This window comes from Streptopelia decaocto (assembly GCF_964273445.1).
Source record: "Streptopelia decaocto genome assembly, chromosome: 3".
Lineage (NCBI taxonomy): Eukaryota > Metazoa > Chordata > Aves > Columbiformes > Columbidae > Streptopelia > Streptopelia decaocto.
The window spans coordinates 48,127,900-48,151,278 of record NC_138656.1 but is presented as its reverse complement, the minus strand read 5'-3'; the positions used below and the strand labels follow the sequence as shown (position 1 = coordinate 48,151,278).

At 36.5% G+C, this 23,379-nt stretch overlaps 1 protein-coding gene across 2 annotated transcripts in view; it reads right to left on the bottom strand.

The window, feature by feature from the left end:
- Window positions 1-23,379, bottom strand: part of PDE10A (phosphodiesterase 10A) — a 190,792-nt gene that overhangs the window by 81,376 nt on the left and 86,037 nt on the right. For both annotated transcript variants that reach the window (XM_082049801.1, XM_082049800.1), the window contains one exon: window positions 1,590-1,618. In XM_082049801.1, coding sequence (XP_081905927.1) covers window positions 1,590-1,618 — 29 coding nt within the window. The remainder of the gene's footprint in view (window positions 1-1,589; window positions 1,619-23,379) is intronic.

Genomic DNA, 23,379 nt, shown 5'->3' with positions numbered 1-23,379 from the left:
ATGTGCACCGCACCGACTCCAGGACATGAAATGACAGCCCATCGATCTTCAGGAAAACTCTATGTCATATGACTTTGAGGGGCTGAGATGGCTGGGACCAGCATGTCTGAGAGTCAGAGGTGACTGGCAGGGCATATTTGGGAGGTTTCAGGGTTCCAGAGCTTGTGCTTTTTTTGGCCTTTTTTTTGGTTGTGTTTTTGTTTTGTTTTGTTTTTTGCAACCTAGAGATGTTTTGTAACTCCATTTTAGTAAAATGTGAATTTCTTTACCAAATTAACAACTAAAAGTAACTTTCTTCCACATAAATAACTACAGTTTCTGAGCTTTTTAGGAAAATCTTTTATTATTTGGAAAACAAAACAATATATACAGATGCACTAACAACAATAATCTTTGGTTCCACTGAAAGATAATCAACTGCCGTAACTCCTGAATACTAAGGAGTAACCAAAAAAAAAGGTGTTTTAAATCAATAAATGACTAAAACATTAATTTTTACCTAAATACCCTTATACATCCATAGCACATCATGTATATGGAAAACTTCTCCTTAAATACACTTGTTTTGCACATCATTTAATCTCTTTTTAACAGTCTCGTAAGAGTTGAATTCAGTTCCCCCTTAAGCCAGACATTGGCTCTCAGGGTCACCAAACCGAGGTTTCCACTACCAGCCTGTTTCCACTCCTTCCATACTCCAGTAAATTCCAAAGGACTTCGACTGAGAGCAAGGCCACCCAGCCAGCTTTCAGACAGTCTTATTTTTAATATGTGTCTCCTAGGAACACGAAATAGATTATGCAAGACATTAAAGAAGATGAGCAAAACAGGACTATGATTTTACCTCAGAAAACTGTAAGTGGCTCCCTCATCTTATATGAAATAACATTTGGGTGCTTCAGGCTGATGGGACACAACTGAGGCCAACAGATTGTCCTGTACTGCTCTTTTGTCATTCCCAGCAAAGGCACTAGTTTCTAATAGAACCCCCTAACTCGCCCTCGACCATGGACTGACAGGACACAGTGTCAATTAGATGTAAGGCTAGAGTTGGGAATTTACTACTGAATATGTTTTTTAAGATTTTTCATTATATTTCATACAGTACACTGCAAAATATTTCATATTAAAGAGCTTAGCTCATCTATAACACAGTACATCTCAAAGGGAGTTATTAAATGGGGCATACTCCTTCCCTTGTTTCCTCTTACGCTTGCCATCTCTCAAGGCAGTAACACTGATTAAACAGTCTGCTGTTATGCCTAAGCTCAAAGTCCCATGATTTTCCTGGGTTCTGTGAAGTATCTTTTTAAAACTGGATCGCAAAAATAGCACTGTGACAACTCTAAATTTGTTAATGCAAAATACCCTTTAATTTATTTACTGCCAATCAAGTGTTCTTAATACTTATTTCCCTTATTAACTGTTCTCTAGTCAGTCAGTACACCAATTTTTTTTCTCTGGAGATCCACTTTGTCCACAGAATAGAGTCAAAACTTGATCAGAAACTGCACAAAAATCATCTCAAGTGAACAGTGGGCCTTCAGAGACTACACATCTTTTTAGAGGGGATGAAGAGTAGCACTTACCCTGCTGACTTCTTTGGGAGTCGATTCATCTAAGAGAAAACAAAACAAACCATTAGGCACTCAGGGAAGTTTCTAGACTGCATGATAAATAAGTTACTGGACTTCAAACAATTTTTGCAGCATTGTACAAAACTTCTAACATGGTTCAATAAAGTAAAAGAAATCTGAGACTGGTGTGCATTTACAAACTTTTCAACTTCTAAATCTAAAAATGAATTAAAATTAAAGCATCCAAGAATATTGTCCTGACTTGGTAAAAACAGAAAATTTCCTACATTTCCTAAGTCAATTCACAGGCCAGCTAAATCAATAAGTTCTATATAATTCTCCTACATTTATATTCTAATTCAGTAACACAATTGTTAGTATTGCACAGTCTGAGAAGTAAAGGCTCTTTTGCTACCAAATATATGCCAACAACATCCTACATAGACGAGCAAGTTAGTCAATAGAGTCAGACTTTATGAAGATCAAAGATGCTATTCCTGCTGACTTCTTTGGATGTGGAAAAAAAGCCTTGTGCCCATAAGACTACAAGACTATGACTGATGTGATCTGGCATAACACGTTAAAAGCACATAAGATTATGACATTTTATATATATATTTATACATCAATATGTGTATATATATCCACACACTATTGTATTTTGGCTTTTCAAATGCAAGCAGACTCATGCAGTTTTTGTAATTTAAATATGTAAAAAAAAACCATAGGAATGATACCAGATCACTAGCTAAAACATTCTAAAAACAAAGGAAAAGCAGTTATACAGCAAGAACGCATCTGCCACAGGAAAGGTTTCCAACTTCCAGTTCAACCATACTAAAAGCAGCTTAAAGACATCCTTACAAATCTCCACTTGGTTAGCTGTTTTTGAAAACATAAAGAGAACTATTTGTAACCTTTTATTTGATACCAGGAATCAAATTTCTATGCTTTGGAAATCAATTTTAAGTCACCAAACAGATTTAATCTCACAGAGAAAGATCATACGTTTCTATTTGTGGCCCTTAATTTTCACATATTTTGATTCACCTCTACTGAGTGGATTTTCAGATACCTCTGTCAAATACAGACATAGTATCAACAGGCTGCTTAACAACAGATACACTACATTTTCTCCAAATTCATCCCTAGGTGAAGAAGGAATCTCAACTTGCCACTTGAGAAGGGCACATTTATAAATATTTCAATGCTATCACCAGCAAAGGCTCTTCATATTTTACCATTTAAGATGACCTTTCAAACAATAAACCTAAAAAAAATTTCTAGAAAACAGATCCAAGACCCAATTTCCAGTGAAAGAACTCTTAATAATCATACTGATTTCTCCTCAAAACTAAATGATACCAAGTAAAATAATTTATTTCACAATTATGAGTGAATATTAGTCTTCTCTTACCCCCAATTAAATGATATACCAGTAATTTACACATGCAGAACAAGGAGATATTTAAGGTAGTTCTGTCGTTTGCAATGCAATGTATAACACATACTCTTCAATGTCCAGTCATCATAATATCTTCTTTGACTCGACAAATCAAGAACAGTTCCAAGAACAGCCAAAGTCAGATTCAAAATCCATCTCCTGTACTACTTTATTTCTGACAGCGGGCAACAGAAAATGTGAACGGAAGAAAACTGAGTGATGACATAATGATGTCTTCTCTGAAATATACCCTCAGTTTTCAGTAACCACTAGATCAAATGTTTCTTGAATGAGTGGTGATATTTTTCTGTTTAAAAGACTACGATGGGGTGGTTTTCCTCAAACTTTTGCAGAGGTAAGAGGGGTGTCAGATTTTGGTTGTTTGCTTTTCAAACCTGATCCACCATCCTTGAGCATTCACAACATTCTCCAAGTTCCATGGTCTAAATATGTATTATGAGAAAAACTACGTCTATTTTAATTTGAATCTGCACATCATGAATTTCATCTGATGCACTCTATTCACCTTATCTATGAAGCCTGTGATTCTACAAATCTCTCAAACAAGCCATTCTCTGCTTCACAGCCCATCAAAACCTTTCCTGGCTTGAGAAGTCTGGTCTGGTTTACTGCCGGTGCCAAGCAAGCTGCTGGGCACTGCTGGTTGCTCTCGCTGCTCCTACACCCTCTGATTCCACAGTGTCCTCCCGGGGTGGGAAGTCCAGGACTACGGGCAACACTGTGGCTCACAAAAACACAACCAGGATTTACAGAATGACACAGCGGCAATTTAGGGCTCTGTTCTCTCTTTGAAAGGAGTAATATCTAACATTTTACCTGTTTCTTGATGGTTACTAAACACTGAGCGAACATTTTCAAACATTTGTATTTTGCAATACCCGTCTCTCTCTCCAGAGCTCTAACAACTAATTAAGATCCCACTACTGCAAATGTAAAATTAGAAACATCTTCCCCCAGCAGTCAGCATTTGTCCATAGGAAGCAGAAAAAGCAAAACATGAGAAGGGCGAATAAAAATATCAAATACTCTGTTAATACATCCAGATGGACATTAAATTACTACACAATGAACTAGAAAATAGTTTTCCATATTAATATATATAAGATGCCTTTTTCTCCCCCATAGAGAAAAGGAAGAAATGCAACCCCATGAACCTGAACTGAGTCAAATTGCTTTTCTGGAGATGCAGTATGTAAGGCCCGGGTACAGGCGGGGGGACAGGGATGCACGTGCACCTCCGTGCTGGCACTACCTTGCTGTGGTTTTATAAGTAGTGCAGAGCGCTATACTTCCCTTATGACGTAGTTTCTATGAGCTAAATACAGGGAAAAATCACTAGAAGAGAACCTTTTCACACAAATTACTTTAATAGCCAAAATACAGCATTAGTCGATATATGAAAGAGCGGGCTGATGAAAAATACCCTCATTTGCATATTCTTGTTTAATTTAAAAGCCATGAATTTTGTTTGTTTAAAAGGTACAAACAGATGGATCTCTTGTTTGTAAATCAAGTTCCATGCCTGTAAAATACAATGCTTTTAAAGAAACAGATTAACCACTAAAATAAATTCAGAGACATTGAGTACATTAATAAATAGCAGTTTGCTATAGATTTAAATCTCTTGGAAAAAGTCTGTGCTTGAATATAAAGGTCCCCATTTATGATGGAAAATTGCATGGGAAAACAGTCAGATAGGGGAAAATGCCTTATTAGTGTCTGCACTGAGGGAACTAAACACCCTGGGAGAAAGTGTTTGTGAAAGAGATCATACAAATGCTCCAGACACTAGAAACTTTTCAGTTGAGAGTTCACTTTTTCTTTAGACATCAAATACAATCATGATATATTAATAAGTGTCACCTTCTCAATCGCACTTGTTAGTAGTATTGCCATTCACAGAACTTAGGAGAATCATGTTAACTTTTTATGATACCTGACATAATTATTAACACAAGAGTAGTACAAGAAACATGTATGATTTAGTTCTGGCACTTTGAACGTGCCAACACTGATCTTAACAGTTTCAAAAATAATGTGATGAACCCTTGAAAAGAAATCACTACACTTGAATAAATTAACTTGGCTGTACTGCTCAGTTGAGGCTGTTGCAAGGTGTATTTTTAACACCATGATTCTCCGCATGGCCTGATGGACAGTGAGGTAGGTAGTCGGCTGCAGCACAATGGAAGCAGCTCAGAAGAGCCCACAAGCCAAGCAAGAAGTAATTTTGTCATCCAGAAGCACAAGGCACATGTCAGTAATGCAGCAGAATGCTTTGGTTTAGCCAATGCTATAAACTCCATTATGCTGTTAATTTGAGCATAAACACTCACTGATACCACAACTGGGAAAACAAGGAACCGTGGGGAACAGAATCAAACTTCACAGACCAAAACCTTTGCACCAGCAATGATGTTCATCTAGCCCACGGTGAGCCGGTGCCACCCACTAAATGTGCACAAAATGGCTCACTTTCTAAACTTTCAAAAGGAGGTATTTATCCTAGGCCACGAGAATAAAACTAGACTCAGTTTTATCTTGACAACTTTGCAAACATTACTATTTAAAATGCTCTCTTCAGAGTTAGTGATATCAGGAGGAGGCATGGAAGAATAAGAAGAGTTCTGTTGTAAGATCTGTGTTTAAGAAAAAGAACTAGAACTTAAAAGACTATAATACCTCAACTTTACTACTGTACAATTCTAATTAACAACTGCGCAACACACTACAGATATGCATAATAATTGGTATGGTAATTAAAGACACTATTCATCTCAGAAAGCTTCCATGCTAAACCAAGAGAAGCAAGATAGGAAGAAGCAGAAAACAAGAAAGGGAACAGACAGGAAAAAAAAAAATCTCCACAGGTTTGGCATTTGGCACAGTATAAATGAAGCCAAGTTTGGTATTTGGCACAATATACAGAAGACCAGGTTTAGCTTGATTTGGGGTTCTCTTTTTTGGGGGGAGTGTGAAGGGGTATTACATTGTGTAACAGTTCATTTAATAGGAAAAAATAGGATTTATTTTGCACATTAAAAAAAAATCTCATATCATACTTGTTCTTCTATACATGCTTTAACCAGAGTATTCATGCTTTAGCCAGAGTAGTCACAAAAACAACTGTAATGCTAATCAAGCATTCAAACACCTCAGATATGATATTTTGAAGTGTTTATCAAAGAAGCAATAATTCTAATGCCTAGTTAGTTTTATCACAGGAACTTGTTCGGAAAAATAATTTTGCACTTTCTGCCTGGTCTTATGCTGTATTTGTTCTATGTGGTTAAATACTACTGCTCGTCCACCATTGTTGTTGCTGACAGCAAACAAATGCTTAGGATTAATTCTGTTTATAAGATCCCAGATAGCTGTACAGTCACATTTTCCCAAGGAATGTTTTCCCACACAACAGATGTCAGATTGACCTAATAATTTTTCTTTTCAAAATTTGCTTTAGGTTCCTTTTCCTTCAGCTAATAAGCCACAAGTTGTTTGGAATGCAATTAAACCAGCATAAATATCTTTGCTGCTTTTTTTCCCCTTGAAAAGTGTCACACACCCACGTCAATAGAAATTCCACATCAATAAATGTAGATTGGTTAAAGATTAATCTCACCACCATGAAATAAAGTTTACTAGGTTCAATTTATTTCTGTGGTAGAATGGCATCAATCAGATTAGTTTGTCAGTCTATTTTAATTGTTATTTGCATCTTTATTTGAGACACTATACATCCTTATTTTAGATACCTCATATCTGGCAGGTTATGCCTCCACTTCACAGAGACACCTTAGGTAAGTTTCCTAAAGCGGCAACTATCACCTATATAACAGAAATGCTAAAGCCATCATTCAAAAATATTCTCGCTTCTTAATGCACAATCTCACCAAGAACACCTAAACAGTTCTCCCTACTTTCAGCTGTCTGGATTTATGTCACAGTTCAGAAGTACTTATGATGTTACTTCATTGAAAACTAAGGCAGTTTGTTTAGACGTAGACTTAGACATTGAAAGGGAAAACTCATTAGTATTGATCCTCAGTGGCAGTCTAGTTTTCTTTCCTTTCAGGACAAAACATGATTTTTTAATTTTTTTTTTTTATTTTTTTACATCAACAGTGAGATCGACATTTTTTTAAAGTTCCTGAGAAAGAATGCTCCATTCTTCCTCTTCTTAAACACAAAAGTAACACACAACAGAAAACAAGTCCTGAACCAAGACTTCATTGAAGATGGTAAGCAGAGAAACACATTGTTGGCCTGCCAGGTGTCCTAAAATTGTTATACACTCCTTTGTATACAAGCAAACAGCGCACTAACGTGAAAGAGAAGTCAGAAGACAGTGCATATGACTTCATTAGAGATACCTAAATATTTGGAAGCTCATTGTTTTTTCTGGTCTTAGCCCTCACAAAATTGATGAAACAATTTTGCAGTACAACCCATTTTGACCAGAAAATTAACAAAGAGACCTTTTAAAAGTATCACCATCCCTTGTGAGAACAGAAAGGCAAACAAAGATCCAGATTTTGCTCTTGTTTCTGAAATTGCTTAGCAGTCCAAAACACACTGATAGTAGCTCCACACTTTACATATCCACAGACAAAACTTCTCAAGTGTACACTTCATGTGACAAATTAACCAGGGTATTTCCACAAAATTATGATCAAGAAAATTGCTTTATAGTTATCATAGACTTTCTCACTTCTGTTTAAATAGTGGGATGATGGATATGCTTCTGAGTTCATGGAATGACAACTTCCCCACATCAGCTAGAAGTGTCATAATGTTCTGAAAAAGTCTCTCAAGTTGAATACACCTCAGCAAAAATCATGTTGGAATCTGGCACCAGACCACCAGGAAGAAACTTCATCGTTTCCAGCAGTGAATGTATTTCACCAAGACAGTCAACAATTGTGTTTTATGGTAATTAGCCTATGACTTCATATCCTACTCAACACAACTGCTGAATGAAGAGTGTTAAACTGGTTAGCTCATCTATCTTATCAGTCAACAATGTGCAATTATAATTGTTTATTACCAGAATACAGCCACTAGACAACTGGCTGAAGATCATGTATAACAACTTAAGATTTTTGTCATACTTAACAGTTCACAACTACACTGTTTTGGCTATATCTAATACTTTCCTTGCCTGACACTCAATTCTGTTTGGCATTCACTGCACTAGCTGTTGTAGGCAGCTTTCTTTAAAATTGGTTACAGGTCTTGCAAACATGTTCAGTGAAAGAAGTCTCTCATCTAGTAGTAATACAATTTCAGTATCACTGTTGTTAAATCAAACTTGATTTTCTCCTATTTTTGGCTCTCAGAATCCTAGTGGTTGTTGAGCATTAGGTATCCTTGAAGTTTACTGCAATTTATGTGTTTCAGAAACGGCATTAACACTACTAAGCTGCTCCCTCACTGTTGAATAGAGCTGTTCCTTCACATTTGAATGTGTTTCAAATATACTGCACAAAGGTTGCAGTTTTATTGTGTTCAGCAGGTGTTTTCAATGAGAAGGAAAAAATTACATCCCTGTTGCCTCAAATACTACCCAGACACGTACCTTAAGCAATTCCATGGAAATCAATAGAACTGCTACACTGGAAACCAGAAACGCTTTTATGTATTAAATGTCACAGCATTCCTGTTATGTGTAGTGATCCAGGGCTGAAGGAGATCATTAAGAGAGAATGCTACTTGAAGCAAGTCCTACAAAGCTCCAACAACATGAGAAGGCCCCATTGGATCTCGTCCATTGCAAGACACCAGGATATTATAAAACATGTATCCATACTCTTTGGACCCTGGTGGGCCTCTTGAGTTTGGCTTGCTCATTCCTAGTCCATGAATGCCTGTTCCTGACTGATAAGCTGTCTGGAGGATGTTAAGGAAAGGCAGTCCCTCCTCCTTCCCCAAGACCTGTATCCAGCCCGTCCTCCACTCAGCCCTATGAGGCCCAGGATGGGATCACAATGCACACACAGCTCAGTGCCATGAAACTCCCATCCCCGTCACAGAGTGATGCTTCAAAGGTTTGTTGACCCAAACAGGCCAAAGAAGTTTCAGCTTCTGAAGCAGAAAATACTGCATATGGCTCATATGGCTCAGTGACAGCAAGAGGATATAGTAGTCTTACACTTCCCTTGCAGAAAAAGAAAATTGGATACACTTTCTTCCCTTTAATTCTTTCTATTTTGTACTCATCCTTATTTTTTTGTTTACTGTATTCTTACCTTACATATAGGATTTTGTTAGGGAAAAACATGTTCATGTAATAAAAGCGTACGCTATTGCACTCCAATGAAGTTGTTTGAAATTTTCAGATTCCAGTGTTTATGTGCTACAGAGAATCTAAAGTAGAACAAGAAGCCTTGCAGCCTGCATGATTTTCTTCTTTCTGTGTTTCTGCCTACATTGAAAACAAATGTCAGTTTATTGAACTTTGCAGTAAAATCCTCAACATCTGCAGAAAAATCAAGACTGAGCAGTTTTTTTCTCTTTAGACCAACTGACAAAAGAAACAAAGGAAAATGCCCCAGAGGAAAAGTTTGCTAACGTCAACAAGGGTTAGGGATCATTAGTGCTTGAGATGATAAGTTACCACATGGGAGGGTGTAGTGATCCGGTGTGAAACATGTTTATGTCAGGGGAATCATTTCAATCCCTCTGAAGAAACCCGACTGTAACTACAACATATGTACATTTGTATTAGAGATGTATTTTATTTATTTTACCCTGGAGACTGAAAACTGAGAAACACAGAAAATGTTCAAATTAATCTGGATAATACTGAAGACGAAAAAGTGAAAGAATAAAATTTACAAATTAAGCCTTTTTCCTTTTAGGCTATTGCAGTTGATTTGTTTGTAATCATAATCAAGCTCTCAGTGGCTATGTGTTAAGTGTTACAGAATAATGATGTGCAGATAATTCAGGATTTTGAAGTCTTTGAAAAATAACATGTTACACGAACACGATACACAGATTGAAACCAAGAGAAGATTGAACTATTTACTACTTAAAAGTAGCACCATCATAAGTGAAACATTTTGCTTGCAAGGAAGAGACTGGTGGGAAAAAAAAAATAATTATAACTTCAGGGAGCATAAAGGAACAGAATATGTAACTACAAAATTACAGACAGCTCTCTATGAAAGACAATGATAATGACATCTGAATTTCTAAACTAGGTAGTTTTACTTTAAAAATATTGAAAATGACAGATAATTACAATCCTCGGGAATTATACAAGAGAAAAATAAAAAAAATCCAAGACAGGTTGTGAAGTTCAGTGTTCTTACACTGGCATTTCAACAAATGAAAGATTTTAACACTCTGTAGTAGCAGCTATGGTATTAAAGATAGTAGGCCAGACTTAGAAAAGTTTTCAGGCAGTGATACATGCACTAGGATTTCCAAAAATCTCTAAACAAGCCAGGCACCCAATTCGTTGAAACAAAAGGAAGTTAAAATCCCCCAGCTATGAGTAGGCACAATGATTTACCACAGCTCAAGGCAGAGTGATAATTCATGAAGTTGTGGGGACTCAGTCACTTGTGATCCTACAGCATCATCTTAAGGCCCTGAACTATGTCATGAATCTCTGATATAATGCTTGACCTAATTGATGAAAGTTATAATATTGGACAGAGATCTTCCTAAAATGACACATAAAAAATGTAACACATACCAGATGTTCCTGGCTGAACACAAGAATGTTCCAAATGTTTATATACCTCCAATCAGTCTTCTCTAAACCTCAGGACACGCTGTGACAGCAAACATCAGAGACTTCAGCACTGGTACACGTTGCAAAGTCATGGCACCTAACAGTCCACATACATCAGGAGTTATGGTCATTAAATACTTCGGCACATTAGCATACAGATTACTCAGTCCTTTTATCCATCCATAGTGGTTCTGTGAGATTCCACCAAAAAAAAAAAATCTACCACATACCAACATTAAGTAGAGAAACTTTGAGAACAGCTTCAACAGAGGACTGGCTGTACTATCAGACACAGGTGGCTGCCCGCAACACTCAGCCATAAGCAAGGGAGGTAAACCACAGTACCTCTGGAGTCAGAAACTTAAGACAGACTTGGTTACAGAAACTATCCCATTTTTAGAGGTTGCAAGGTAAATGTGTCTCAGACCCGCACCCATACAGAGAACAGATTAACTGGCAGTTTCATAAGGAATTCTCTGCTCACAGTCCACCTGACAGATACCATGAAAAGGGAAAAAAAATGTTGAAACATCGAAAACTACAAATACAGATGTATAAGCTTAGAGTGAATGTAGAACTGGATGTGTTCATGCAAGACAAAATTACTTTCACGTGCTTTTTTATTTAACTAACAAAATCCAATGCAGATGGTAAATTAATTGAAATACTAATAAGAACTCAAGAAATATATCGAGAAATCAGCTGGGAAGCTAATAAACTGTATCTAACACAGCAGTAAGAAAGGGTGCAAGCACCACTTCTGTTGGTGGAATAAAGGGAACCAGAGCCAACCGTGCCTCCTCAGCATGGCTGAAGTTGCCACCTGCTGGGATAAAGGAGCTGTGTCTATCTCCCAAATTGTCAATCTAAGAGAACTACTAATGATCACACACTGAGAGTAGGCAACCAAGTGAGAAATAAATTCCTGCAAGTATGAAAAGAGTAATTCATAATCTAAGTCCCCTCTCCCCATGCCTTTAAAACAGTTTTGAAATAGTCATGACTGAGGAATCTCGTTTTTTGTCAGTTACAGCATCATTCTTCCCAGCTTCCTTCATCAGGCCTGACACAAAGTTCTGTCCACACCAGCAGTAGTTTCTTACATAAAGCAAGCACCACAAACCTCCCTGGAAGAGGAATTTGGAAAAAAAAAACCCAGTGATGCTCCTTAGACTCTTCCTTTATATTTGCATTAAGGAACACCAGAGTTGTGTTAGTTAATCCATTTGGGTCTCACATCGGCATACATATAAGACCATCTGATTTTCACAAGCAGTAGACGGCCAGCAGCACTAATTCATTCAGGAGCTGCTACAGACTCAACCATACCTAAACATCAGACCCACTCATTCTGACACCCAACTGCAGGAGTGAGATTGAGTTACACATCAGTACACCAAAGAGAACAGCCTAGTAACTACATAATAAGTTGGTGATTCGAAAGACAAACATTAAAATAATTGAAAAAAGCAAAACTGAATGTGGAAAGAAGAGCTGAAGAAAAGAACTTCAAAACAGTTTCAAAAGGACGAGATGGAGGTAAAGAGGGACAGAGATGCCAGGATGAGTAAGAAGCTTGGAGAAATATGTCAGATGCTACCGTGATCTAATTTACTGACCTCTCTAGGATTACTTTACTTTCTGCCAATTAAAGTTTGTGCAAAACCAAATCCTTTTGTTTGCAACATTGTTGAGTGCTGCTGTTTTTAAAAAAACTGGAAACTTAAATATTAAGCTTAAAAAATACAGCTGTCTAGAAAAAAAAAAAAGTAGTTGCTTCAATGTTCTTTGCGATTTTTGAACAAGTGAACAGATGGCATTATTAAAATTCTAGTAGAATTAAGTATTTATAAGTTCATTAGACAACACTAACTATACAAAAAAGACAGTAACATTGCAAACAAAATTGCAAGATTCAAAATAGCATAAAAGTACAAATAACAGTTACAAACCCACATTTATGAGTTAGTATAAAAAACCTATATTGCCAAATGAAACATAAACACACTAAAAATGCCTGAAGAAGTCTATAAAACAGTAATTTATCTTCCAGGGTCACTTCCAAGTTACTTCATGCATTCTGAGCCTGAATTCTATACAAAGGGTTTCAAATTAGTTTATAAGACAACTGAGAGGGGAAAAAGCTTGTTGGTTTTGCTACATATATGTAAAATTCATACTACAATATACAATAAGTAATAATGAAATTATTCTAGAAATAAAACCCCACAGAAATTTCAGTCTTATTCTATGAGGTGATGTTCCCAGAAAATAAATAAAAGGTCAGCCAAATGTGTCTAGCACATGTATTAGTGCTTTTAAATGCTGTGCCAGACTGGCTTATTTGATACCTGAGATGCTTTGTTTGCCGTTCTCTTCATCATCTTGAATTATTAGCCTATACAGAATTCACTTAGGAATACTATAATTCGCAATTGCTTGTCTTACTTTCTATTGTCTTTCTTCCAGCCACAGCCATGTCTCAATTTGGTAAAGGGGTGTCTGTTAGTATTCTAATTTACTTGAAAAAGATGCAAATTCCTGTCACCTTCAAAATGTGACAAAATAGATTCACTATAAAAAGAGATAGCTAACACTGAAAATTGAGCTTTCACTCCAAACTAATTTATACCAGTTCCCATATGTGCTGATTTATTCAGATGTACACCACTTTTCTCTGCAGTTTTTATTAGTACAATCTGTGTTAGGGTTTAACTCCTTTAAGCACCCTGTCCACTGTCTATATTTTATCCAGTCTAATATATCATTCTAGGAAAGTCCTCAATTTAGTACCTACATGGAAAATGATTCAGACAGATGTATATTATTTCAAAATGTCTATTTGATCCAGATTTTAAAGAGTTCCATGGCACTTTTTTCTTTTGATAGATCTATTACCTAAACCTTATCCATTTTTTTTGCCAACGTGTGCCTATTGCTCAAGCAACTACAACTGATGCAATATCAGACTAGAACATTTGAAACTGTTTCTTCCTGAAGAACCAAATCTATCTAGAGAGGAATTGCAGGGTGCAGGTCCACACCAGCAAAAAGCAATTGAAACCTGAGCTGCCACCTCTGAGCTCTCCCCACTGTCTTGGGGCAGTTTTTGGCTGCTGTAGCTCAGCAAATTTTAGACATAACTTAAAATTACGCGGGTACAAGGACCAACACAAGGGAAAGGCTGGATATAGAAACCCAGGGATGGAAGCTGAGGGAAGGCAGCGCAGGCTGGGATGGACACAGTTTTTTCTTGGGAACCAAGAGGTGTTAAGCAGTGTTTGAGTGAACACTGCTTAAGCAGACAGGACTCATTGGGATCTCAGCTTCTTAATGAATGGGCTCTTCAAGACTAGTTCATGCCTCCTAAAAGAGCCTGAGAATCTGAAGATTCTTAAGGAGGCATTGAAAGTTGTCTTTGCCAAGATAATTGTTTTGTTTGTTTTGTTGGGTTTTGTTTTGTTTCTGTTTGTTTGTGGTTGGATTTTTTGGTGGGTTTTTTTTAGCATGACAAATTCTTTCATATGTGATAGTTTCAGATTTAATAAAGGACACAATTATGGCAACCTTGAGGCAGGAGACACAGACAAATCCTCTTTAGTGAAATGTAGCAGTTGCAGAGTCATCTAGATTTAATAGGTTCTTCAATTTAAAGGGTATGATGATCTACATCAACATTCATTTCTAGTTAATAGTTTTCTCTAGCACATTACTGGAAAGAAGAAGTTTTACTATGTTTTAGATACCTCTACAGCATGCAGAGAAAGGCTTAGGTAAAAATTCACACTTATCTTCAAATCTTGAAACACTGTTTTAACATTCAAGACAAACACAGCTAAGTAATACCACTGAGCAACTTCTGTTGGTCCATCCTACACTTAAATGATTTAGGATTGCCTCTTCAGACACTAAGATTTTCAGAACAGTCAAAGGAAGGAGGAGATTAAGATTCAGAATTATTGTTAGCTTCCTGGATTCAAATTATTTAGTGAAATCTCAAGAAGAAAACAAGCATGGAGAGAAACTGACTTTGGCAGCATAATGGCAGATTCCCTAACTCTGTTCTGGAAGATGCCCGTGATTCCAATTACTGATTGACGCTGAATTATTACCTTTAATGCTTTGTTTTTTTTCATTAATTACAGGTATATTGAAGCAATGCAAAACTACAGCCTATTTTACTTTTGTTTGCTTGCCTACTATAGTATGGCAATGAAACTGGATGAGGTATACCTACAATGTCAGTGACATGTAAAAACATGTCCATTTCTAAGAAAAATCCTGGCTAGAGACTATTATTTTTACAAAGACACTTGAGGAATGAAATTAGTCTACCATGTTTCTGCTTTGGCTTGGGAGAAACATAACCTATGCGGCTAGAGAAAATTTATTCCTGTGAATATATAATACAAATTATTACCATAAAATAAAAAGCTATGGCTAAAAGCTGTAAAGTGGTGGATGCATCGTACTGTGCAGTAGAAAGCAGAAAATATTATAATAGCTGGCTTTTCAGTGGAAAGACTTGGCAGTCAGCCACGTGGTGTAGACTGGGTTCTGTGCCCAAAGACACATTCGTGTTGGCAACATATTGGGAGGTTGTTTAGAGTCTAAAGATTAAGACGAATAATCTTTCAATTTAATCTATCACCTGGTCAATGTTAGCCATAACCATATTGTACATAATTTGATCCTAAGATAACACAACAACTACTCAGAATTCTTTTAATGACAGAATCCTGTGTTCTTGTACTAAACATCACTTTGTAATTATCAAAACAAGCAAAAAATCCTAATTAAATATTCCAGTTCTGTTTTAAAATATTATCAGTCACTAGACTTATTTATCATTCTATATATCATTTAGCCATAGTGTTCTTTAATTTGACATATAAAAGGATTTCCCATAATCTTAAAACAAGCTATATAACTTCAGGCATTCTTTTAGAAACTCTAGGTTGTCTAAGCTAACTGCTAATATTAATATAAGTAGTACGTATTACTTGAATTGCAACTTGTTAAATTCTGGAAATTGTGTTTTCTTTAAGCCCAAAGAAACCCCAGGCTCTGTAGTATCCTACCTGACCAATTCACGAATAGCTGGAACTGAAAACCAGCAAGAAAAACAACAAATAGTCCATATTTGTTGGAATGTATGAGTTAATTGAAAGTGACCAGTCTCTCAGCCTGCCACCAGCAATACATACACAAGCCACTCCTCCTTTTTGTAGTCGAAGTGTTATCTACTCCCCCTGTTTTTGCCCATGTCCTATGTCACTGCAAAGGGCTCCAGTTTCAGTATGTCAGGGAATCTTTAAAGAAAGCACTAGACAAAACTGCTTCATATTCCTATCTTTACTGGGAGAGCAGCCAAGGATGTTTACCAAAAGCATAAGTGGGATAAGCAGGTAAGCTGTTTTCTAAGCTTCTCTACTGACAGAGCAGCTCAAGTTTGTCATGTATTATGCCACAAAGTCTCTGAAACACTGATCTTCAGAGCAGCAATTTCTCTAGTAAATGCTAAACCTAGAAGTGGAAAATTCGTAAGATTCTGAATTTGTACAAGGACTCAATTCATAAACAAGCTAGGAGATTTCTTCAGATACAAGTTCAGTAGGAAAGGCAGGAGTAAATGCTTAGGTACTGACACTTTCTTAACACAATTATTCTTCACACACAATATCTTTTTGGCCAAAGTCACAGACTTCATCTTTAAATGTGTTTTAGGAGCCATACAACACCACTTTTGTCATCAGCTCAAAGAAAGGCACCATTGTTCAGCATGTATTCTCCTGCAGCAGTTCAGTTTGCCGTAAGGAAATCTAGGTATCCTTTTTCTTAAAAAATACAGTCTGCTTTTGCATAAACCTAGACTTTTTTAGTAAAATTCATGAAATGAAACAGAGCTATGTGATTTTTTTCCTTGTCTATATGGATGTTGGTATTTGGAAATTAGCATATACTTTTGTGCAACCACTAAAAGGAAAATTGTGAGGATTAAAGATGTAAAATGAAAAAAAAAATTAAATAATATCTCTCTGGCAAACAATCAGAGGTATTTTCAAAGCAGAGGTCAGACTGAGGTGATAACAGGAATACTGGAAGGTCAGAACAGAAATTCAATACCATTCTCTACATTCCTAATCTGTTTCCTCAAGGAAACACAGGGGTTACAAAGCCCGTTTTCACTGATACCTCCACCAGGTTTGGATCCTTAACATGTTCTGAAAACATTTTCAAAAATCAATGTGGTTATCTGCTGCAAAAATCCTGAAACAGAAACATACAGTTTTGTGGGGCCCTGGCAAGAATGAAGTAAGACCTGCCCTCCTTTTACTTCATTCTTGTTATGCAAATGTGTGTCCTTATCACTTAGCACAGCAATGGCTTTCCTTAGCCCTTTGAGAAGTACAGATGAAGACTCAAGGATATGAAAATCGGAATGACAGAAGCCCTTATTAAAGATTTTTTTTTTTCTTTTCTAAGAGGTAAAAGTAGAGTCAGAACTCACCCAAGCTGTATTAAATGAAGCTTGCTATCAGTCAGCCCCTGACTACTTGGCTCCCAGACAAATCTCATCTAACTACTGTACAAAAAAACGTTTCAGACAAGTGTCTCCATTTCTGCACTCTTTAAGAAAATCCATCCTCAGAGAGAGCACTAAAAGGAAAACAACCACATCTGAGGGATTTGGACATATGAATACAGGAAGAACCCTAAAACCAAAGGAAACAGTTTCATCACTATGACATTAAAAAAAAAAAAAAAAAGGCAAGACTTTGAAATGAAAACCTACTAAAAATTCTAAAAATCATATAGCTCCCAATAATCTTAGAATTACAGAAATATATTGTGCTGGCTTGACTGAAAATGAGTTAATTTTCCTTCATGCAGTTAGAAACCTTTCTTTTTTGTAGCTAGCACAGTCATCATTTGGATTTAGTGTGAGAACAAGAAGAAAACACCCTGGGACAGAGTTATCTGAGAGTCCACAGATGTGAGGCAGCTAGTAAGGGGAGCATAGATGGGGCAGACCTTGACTGACTTCGACTGATCAATATGAATATTCCATCCCATTAGCGTCATGCTTCGTATTTAAAGAGAGCCGGGACCTTCTGGCTAGCTTCAGTAAGAGCCAGGATGGAGACCTGTTCAGGGGAGTTCTGTTCAGGACTTTCCTTAGTTCGGCCTTTTGCCATCCTGCTGTTTTGCAGAGACCTCTGGGCCTTTCTGCCTTTTTCTCTCTTTCCTCTCTGGGATCAGATGTTTCGAGCCAGGGTGCTGCTTCCATTTCTTAACAGTCTGCAGAATAAAGAGTTCTTCAAAAACTCAACTAAGAAATTTTGGAGTTGAGAAATCTTTCAGAGAAAATATTGTAAGCCATTGTAAGCCATTAATGTGTATTTTAAGATGCATCACAGAAGTACAGAAAAACAAGTATAATAACTCAAGTACTAAGATAAATTCAACCAAGATTTTATGAACATTTATTAAGAATGCAAAAAGCTAAATCAAATATCTTCTGCCACTTTAACTACAGATTTACAGGAAGAGAAAAAAAGAATAAAAGAAAAAAGTTGAACTTGTAGCCTGACATTTACTCCTAAGGATTCTGTGTACATGACAGGTTTGGTGAGTTTCTTTTGAGTGTATTTAAAATAATCTTATTTATGTTCCTATATCAAAGGGCCAATCTTGGCAATGCTTACATAAATCTGTCTTTGAGGAAAGTTGTAGTATGTATTCCAAAATTTGAGTTTACCTATTCTCATAAAGACTTACTTGTGAAATACAAAACTGCCATCATGGGCCAGTGATCTATTCATCAGTATTCAGTTCTAAAAATGATCAATAAAAAATGCTGAACTAGACCATGTTAGACAACAGTATTTCTGAGATTTCCTATGTTTCTGTGACTCTCCAATACTGTTCCATGCCACCTATTGTGAATGGAAATGTCAAACATTTTGAAGAGTCTAAACTGTTTTGCAAGACCTGCTCAAACCACGTTGATTCATAATTCGATAAGTCTTATTAATCAATGCAACCAAGTTTTTGATTGAAAAACAACCAACCAACCACAAACCACAAAACAGAACTTGAGAAAAGGCTTATAATACCCTTTTCCTATATTATATGCTGCCATTTTCACTGTACTTGGTGCATGCAGTTGGTTGTTACAGTACATACCCCAAACATTCAAACATATCAGAGATTTACTGTCACTGATGACTGCTCAAGCTTTTTGAGCAAAGCTCAAGCAAAGCTTTTTGAGGAACACAAGTATGTTGGCAGAGGGGAGGATAACAAATGTTTTTGGCCACAGAACAGTTGGAAAAAGCAATCTGGTAATAGTGCATGCCTGTAAAAACACCATGATTCGTAGAACTAAAATTTTGCTTAAGAAAAGTAACAAGCAATAGGGAATATTCATATTATTCCTAAAGCACATTTATGTGATATACCATGAAATATATACATGATGGTAAGCCAGCAGGTGTCACAATGACACGGCTTTCTAGGTTATATAATGCAAAGAGAGGACATACTGGTAATCTAAAAACTTGAAATGAAGTAACCTTCTCCTGTCCTAAACAGGCATCCACTGTGTGGGTCATGACGACTCTGACTCAAAAAGATGGGTCACTGTGTAGTTAATACCTTTAAAAGTTGTTTTGATAAACCTCCACAAGTGTTCCACAGTAGATCTAAAAAACACTGCCCAGCAAGTCCCCAGGAATAAACATCTCTATTGCTATGGAAATAGCTGATGCACTGTTAAGATATTTCTGAGTATTCCACATTGGACACACTTGAACTGAATTAGTATAATCGTAACAAGTCTGTTGTCAACCACCAAAACATAATACCACTGTTACACCCAATTGCTATAAATCCTTCAAAACTCACACACATTCCTCCTCCCACGCCTATTACTGAATTGTGTCTTATTTATTTCCTAACCCTTGTTCCTCATCAACACAATAGTCTCCTTCCCTTTCACTCCCCATATTTATGTAATGACAAATGAAATGAAACTTTCTGCGTGAGGACCAAGCACCTTGTAAAAGAGCTCCCTTCTGTTAGCTGAAAAAACAAATGAGCACACAAAACATTCTACCTTTGCATTAAAATATAAGAAAGTTATTCATTTGTTCAGCGTTACTCAGCAATTTCAACTGGATAAATAAACTTCTCTTTTTCTGCAAGCCAAAGAAGATTGACAATCATAATTGATGGGTATCTCTGCATAATGCAGGTTGGAGGAGAGAATAAAATAATTTAGCTCAGTACTGCAGCTAAGCAACATAAGTCTGGACAAGGTGCCATCTCCAAAGGGTTTGAAAGATTCCTTAGTATTACAACTAAAAAGCCTTATTGCAGCTTATCTAAAAAGATTCATAAACAATGTGTTATAAAAAAAACACAAATTCTTTTTCACTATATTCAAATGTGTTAAGACAAATTGATTCACAATTCTAACAATGGACGGTAAATAAATCCTAGAGAGGCAGCAGAAGCATAATCATAGAGTAGAATGGTCCTACCCTGCTAAACTAAAAGTTCACCTACTTGAGTTCATTGTCTATGACAATGGCTAGTAACAGTTCACTACAGAAAAAGTCTGAAGAAACTACACTGTATGAAAGAGCACAGACTACAGATGCACAGAGTAGACTTACGCCAGTATGTCCTCAGAGCAATCAGACACTTATGAATTTTCTCAGTTGGAGGCTGCACCAGGATCATAGTATGTAACAGCTCTTGATGAAGTATTTCTTCCTTGGATTGTGGCTAATCACTTTTTGAACCCATTTACATTTTTAACATCTAAAATAACTTATGCTAATGAGTTCACAATTCAGGCATGGGTTGTGTGAAAAGAGACATCCTGTTGTTTCAAATCTGTAGCCAATTCATTTCTCGGGGTGCCCTTCAGATCTTCCATCATGAAAAAGGTAAATCTGTCAACTGTCTTCATCATGAAGCTATAATTATAAAACTTCTGCTACAGTTAAGGTCTTTTGCAGAATGAAGAATCCCCCTCTGTTTGGTAGCAGTACCATAAAAGTCATGAGAGCACAAAGATAACAAGCAAGGTAGGCTTTGTAAAAAAACCTCATACTGTTATCAGAAGCAGAGGGTCATTTTGTAGCTGAATTGAACTAGATGCACTAGCCATTTAAAAAAAAAAAAAAAATAGAAAAAGAAAAAAAAAATCAGACTATGCTAACCTTCCTCCACCACAAGCCCCCTACAAAAGAGCATGAGATCTACACATACTAAACAAGAACCCTCAAACATAATCTGTTTAGTTCAACAGACCTAAATGGCTTCACAGAATTTATGAAGAATAGAAACTCAACATCACTGTTGAGAAAAGATTATTCCTAAAACAACTAATTCTTTCTAAGCTTTTCAGTCCTGATGTTCAAAGAAGACAAGTCTTTCAAATAAAATTTATACCTGTTATGGAGTCAACAGCAGTTAACACGACTTTTATAATGCATTTAATTTCCCCCACAACCTCCTTAGTCCTGAGCTTTAAGTGTTCCAAAGGGAAATATATATCTCCTTCCCTCTCAGGCCCACAAAGATGACAGTCTATAGCCTCCTCCTATTCCATAATCCATAGTCACTCATTTCACTGAAATTGTCTAAATTATTAAAATAATTAAACATAATTAAACTCAGTATGCTGTTACCTAAGTACATTCTTCATTGGCAAAGTCAGGTTAAGTGGTTCCTACAGTGCTCACATTTCATTGCCTCCCTTGGGTATGCAACAGAACTGCTTACTTGTCTCATATTGGATCAACAAAAAGATCTAAGTTAAAAAAAAAATAATATAATCTTCCTTTTTTTTGCTTCTATTTCTGACTTTCAGAAATACAGCTTATAGACTTCTACACATCTGGTTATCTTTGTTCTTCTGTGCATCTTGAGAAAATGACATGACGTCCACAAAGCATCTGAACTTCAAACTAATCACAGTTTCCCTCAATGACTTAATGATGTTTCCTGTTTGTTTGTGTTTGGCTGAAATATCTATTTGCTGCTAAGCTCTAATGGCTGATTTTTCCACTAAATTCCCAGCACCTCTCCTTTAGCTGTATTAGCTTATTCAGGCTAGGCCTAAAATAAAGAGGAAATAAGGCTGAAGACTGTGCTTGAACATCACCAGTACTTGATTCACTGTCTGCACCCACAGCATGGCTTGGACTTTGCCAATTTGCACTTTCCCAAAAGAACATTTGGGCCCAGCTGAGAGGACTAGCACCTGCACAGCACCATTCCAAGAGGCAGTCTGGATGCAACATCCTATTTGGGAGGGAGGGAGAAGTAATTTTGCCTTGTGACTTCTGCCATGCAACTTGGCTTCAGAGGTAAAGATCAGCCAAAACAGATTTTTATCTGCTAATTTATTCTTCAATTACTCAGCTTTATGAGATTCTTTTAAGTCTCTATACATCTGGTTTTAATTTTCACAGCATGCCTGAAACTTTATCATCCTCATATGCACCCACTTTTACAGAGAGCCTATAAAATACTTTCTCAGACTGCTGATGACCTCTGCAGTGAAAATTGTCTAGGCATTTGTATAGCTTACTTCCTAGCTTTTAGCAACTTAGTAATCTATAAGAGGACTTTTTCTCTGCCTGTATCTTTGAGTGCCATTGAAGAAAGCTCATGTCAAATCTTTGTGGGTTGTTTTGTTTGGTTTGTTTGGTTTTTTTTTAATCTGAAACTTGAGTACACATTTTCAACTGAATAACTTCCATCCATATGCTCAATAATACCTTCAAAACATTTGAGTAATATTTGTGACATCTTTCTTCCATAGAAATCTATGGCAGCTAAACAGAGGTAGCAGTGTTCATTTATGTGCAATAAACTTCTCCCTCCCATAACATACTTAAACAAGTATCATCACCTGAAGCAATAAGTTATGGAATGTACAGCAGTAAATCAATGGTAATGAAGTCATGCGTAGGCCTTTCTCTCACTGAAGTGGGAAGTAATTTAACATATGTAGATAAAACATACCAAAAAGTATTTTGTTTTAGTCTAGTTGAAAGTTAATTGTCAGGGTTTATTTCACTATACATAGTATGAAGAAGTAATTTTTGGACAAAGCTACCTCTTCAAAGCACTTGACCTACCAGTGACCACTAGGACAAATAAAGTGAGTACCTATGACTCACCATCAAAAGTATGAAAAGTACACTCTTTCAATCAGCTGCACTAAATCTGATTGATGAGCACAGAACGACTAGTTAAAAACTCAATCTAATCATAGATACTTTGAAGGATAAGGTAACTGAATTGCCATCATCATTAGCTAAATCATTATAGGATGACACACTGAAAATTGATAGTCTTCATTAAGCCCAAACTATGGATATGCTGATGTCTGTGCTTTCCTTTTCTGTCTTTACAATCTGAATTCAAAGTCTTAAGGCAACAGGGCCATTTCATAAGTAAACTTTCTGCTGAAAATCTTCACTAATAGCCAATATAATGTAGAAACAACTACCATTATTTGTTTCCACCCACAGACACATAAAATCATCCATTTAGAAAGCATACTG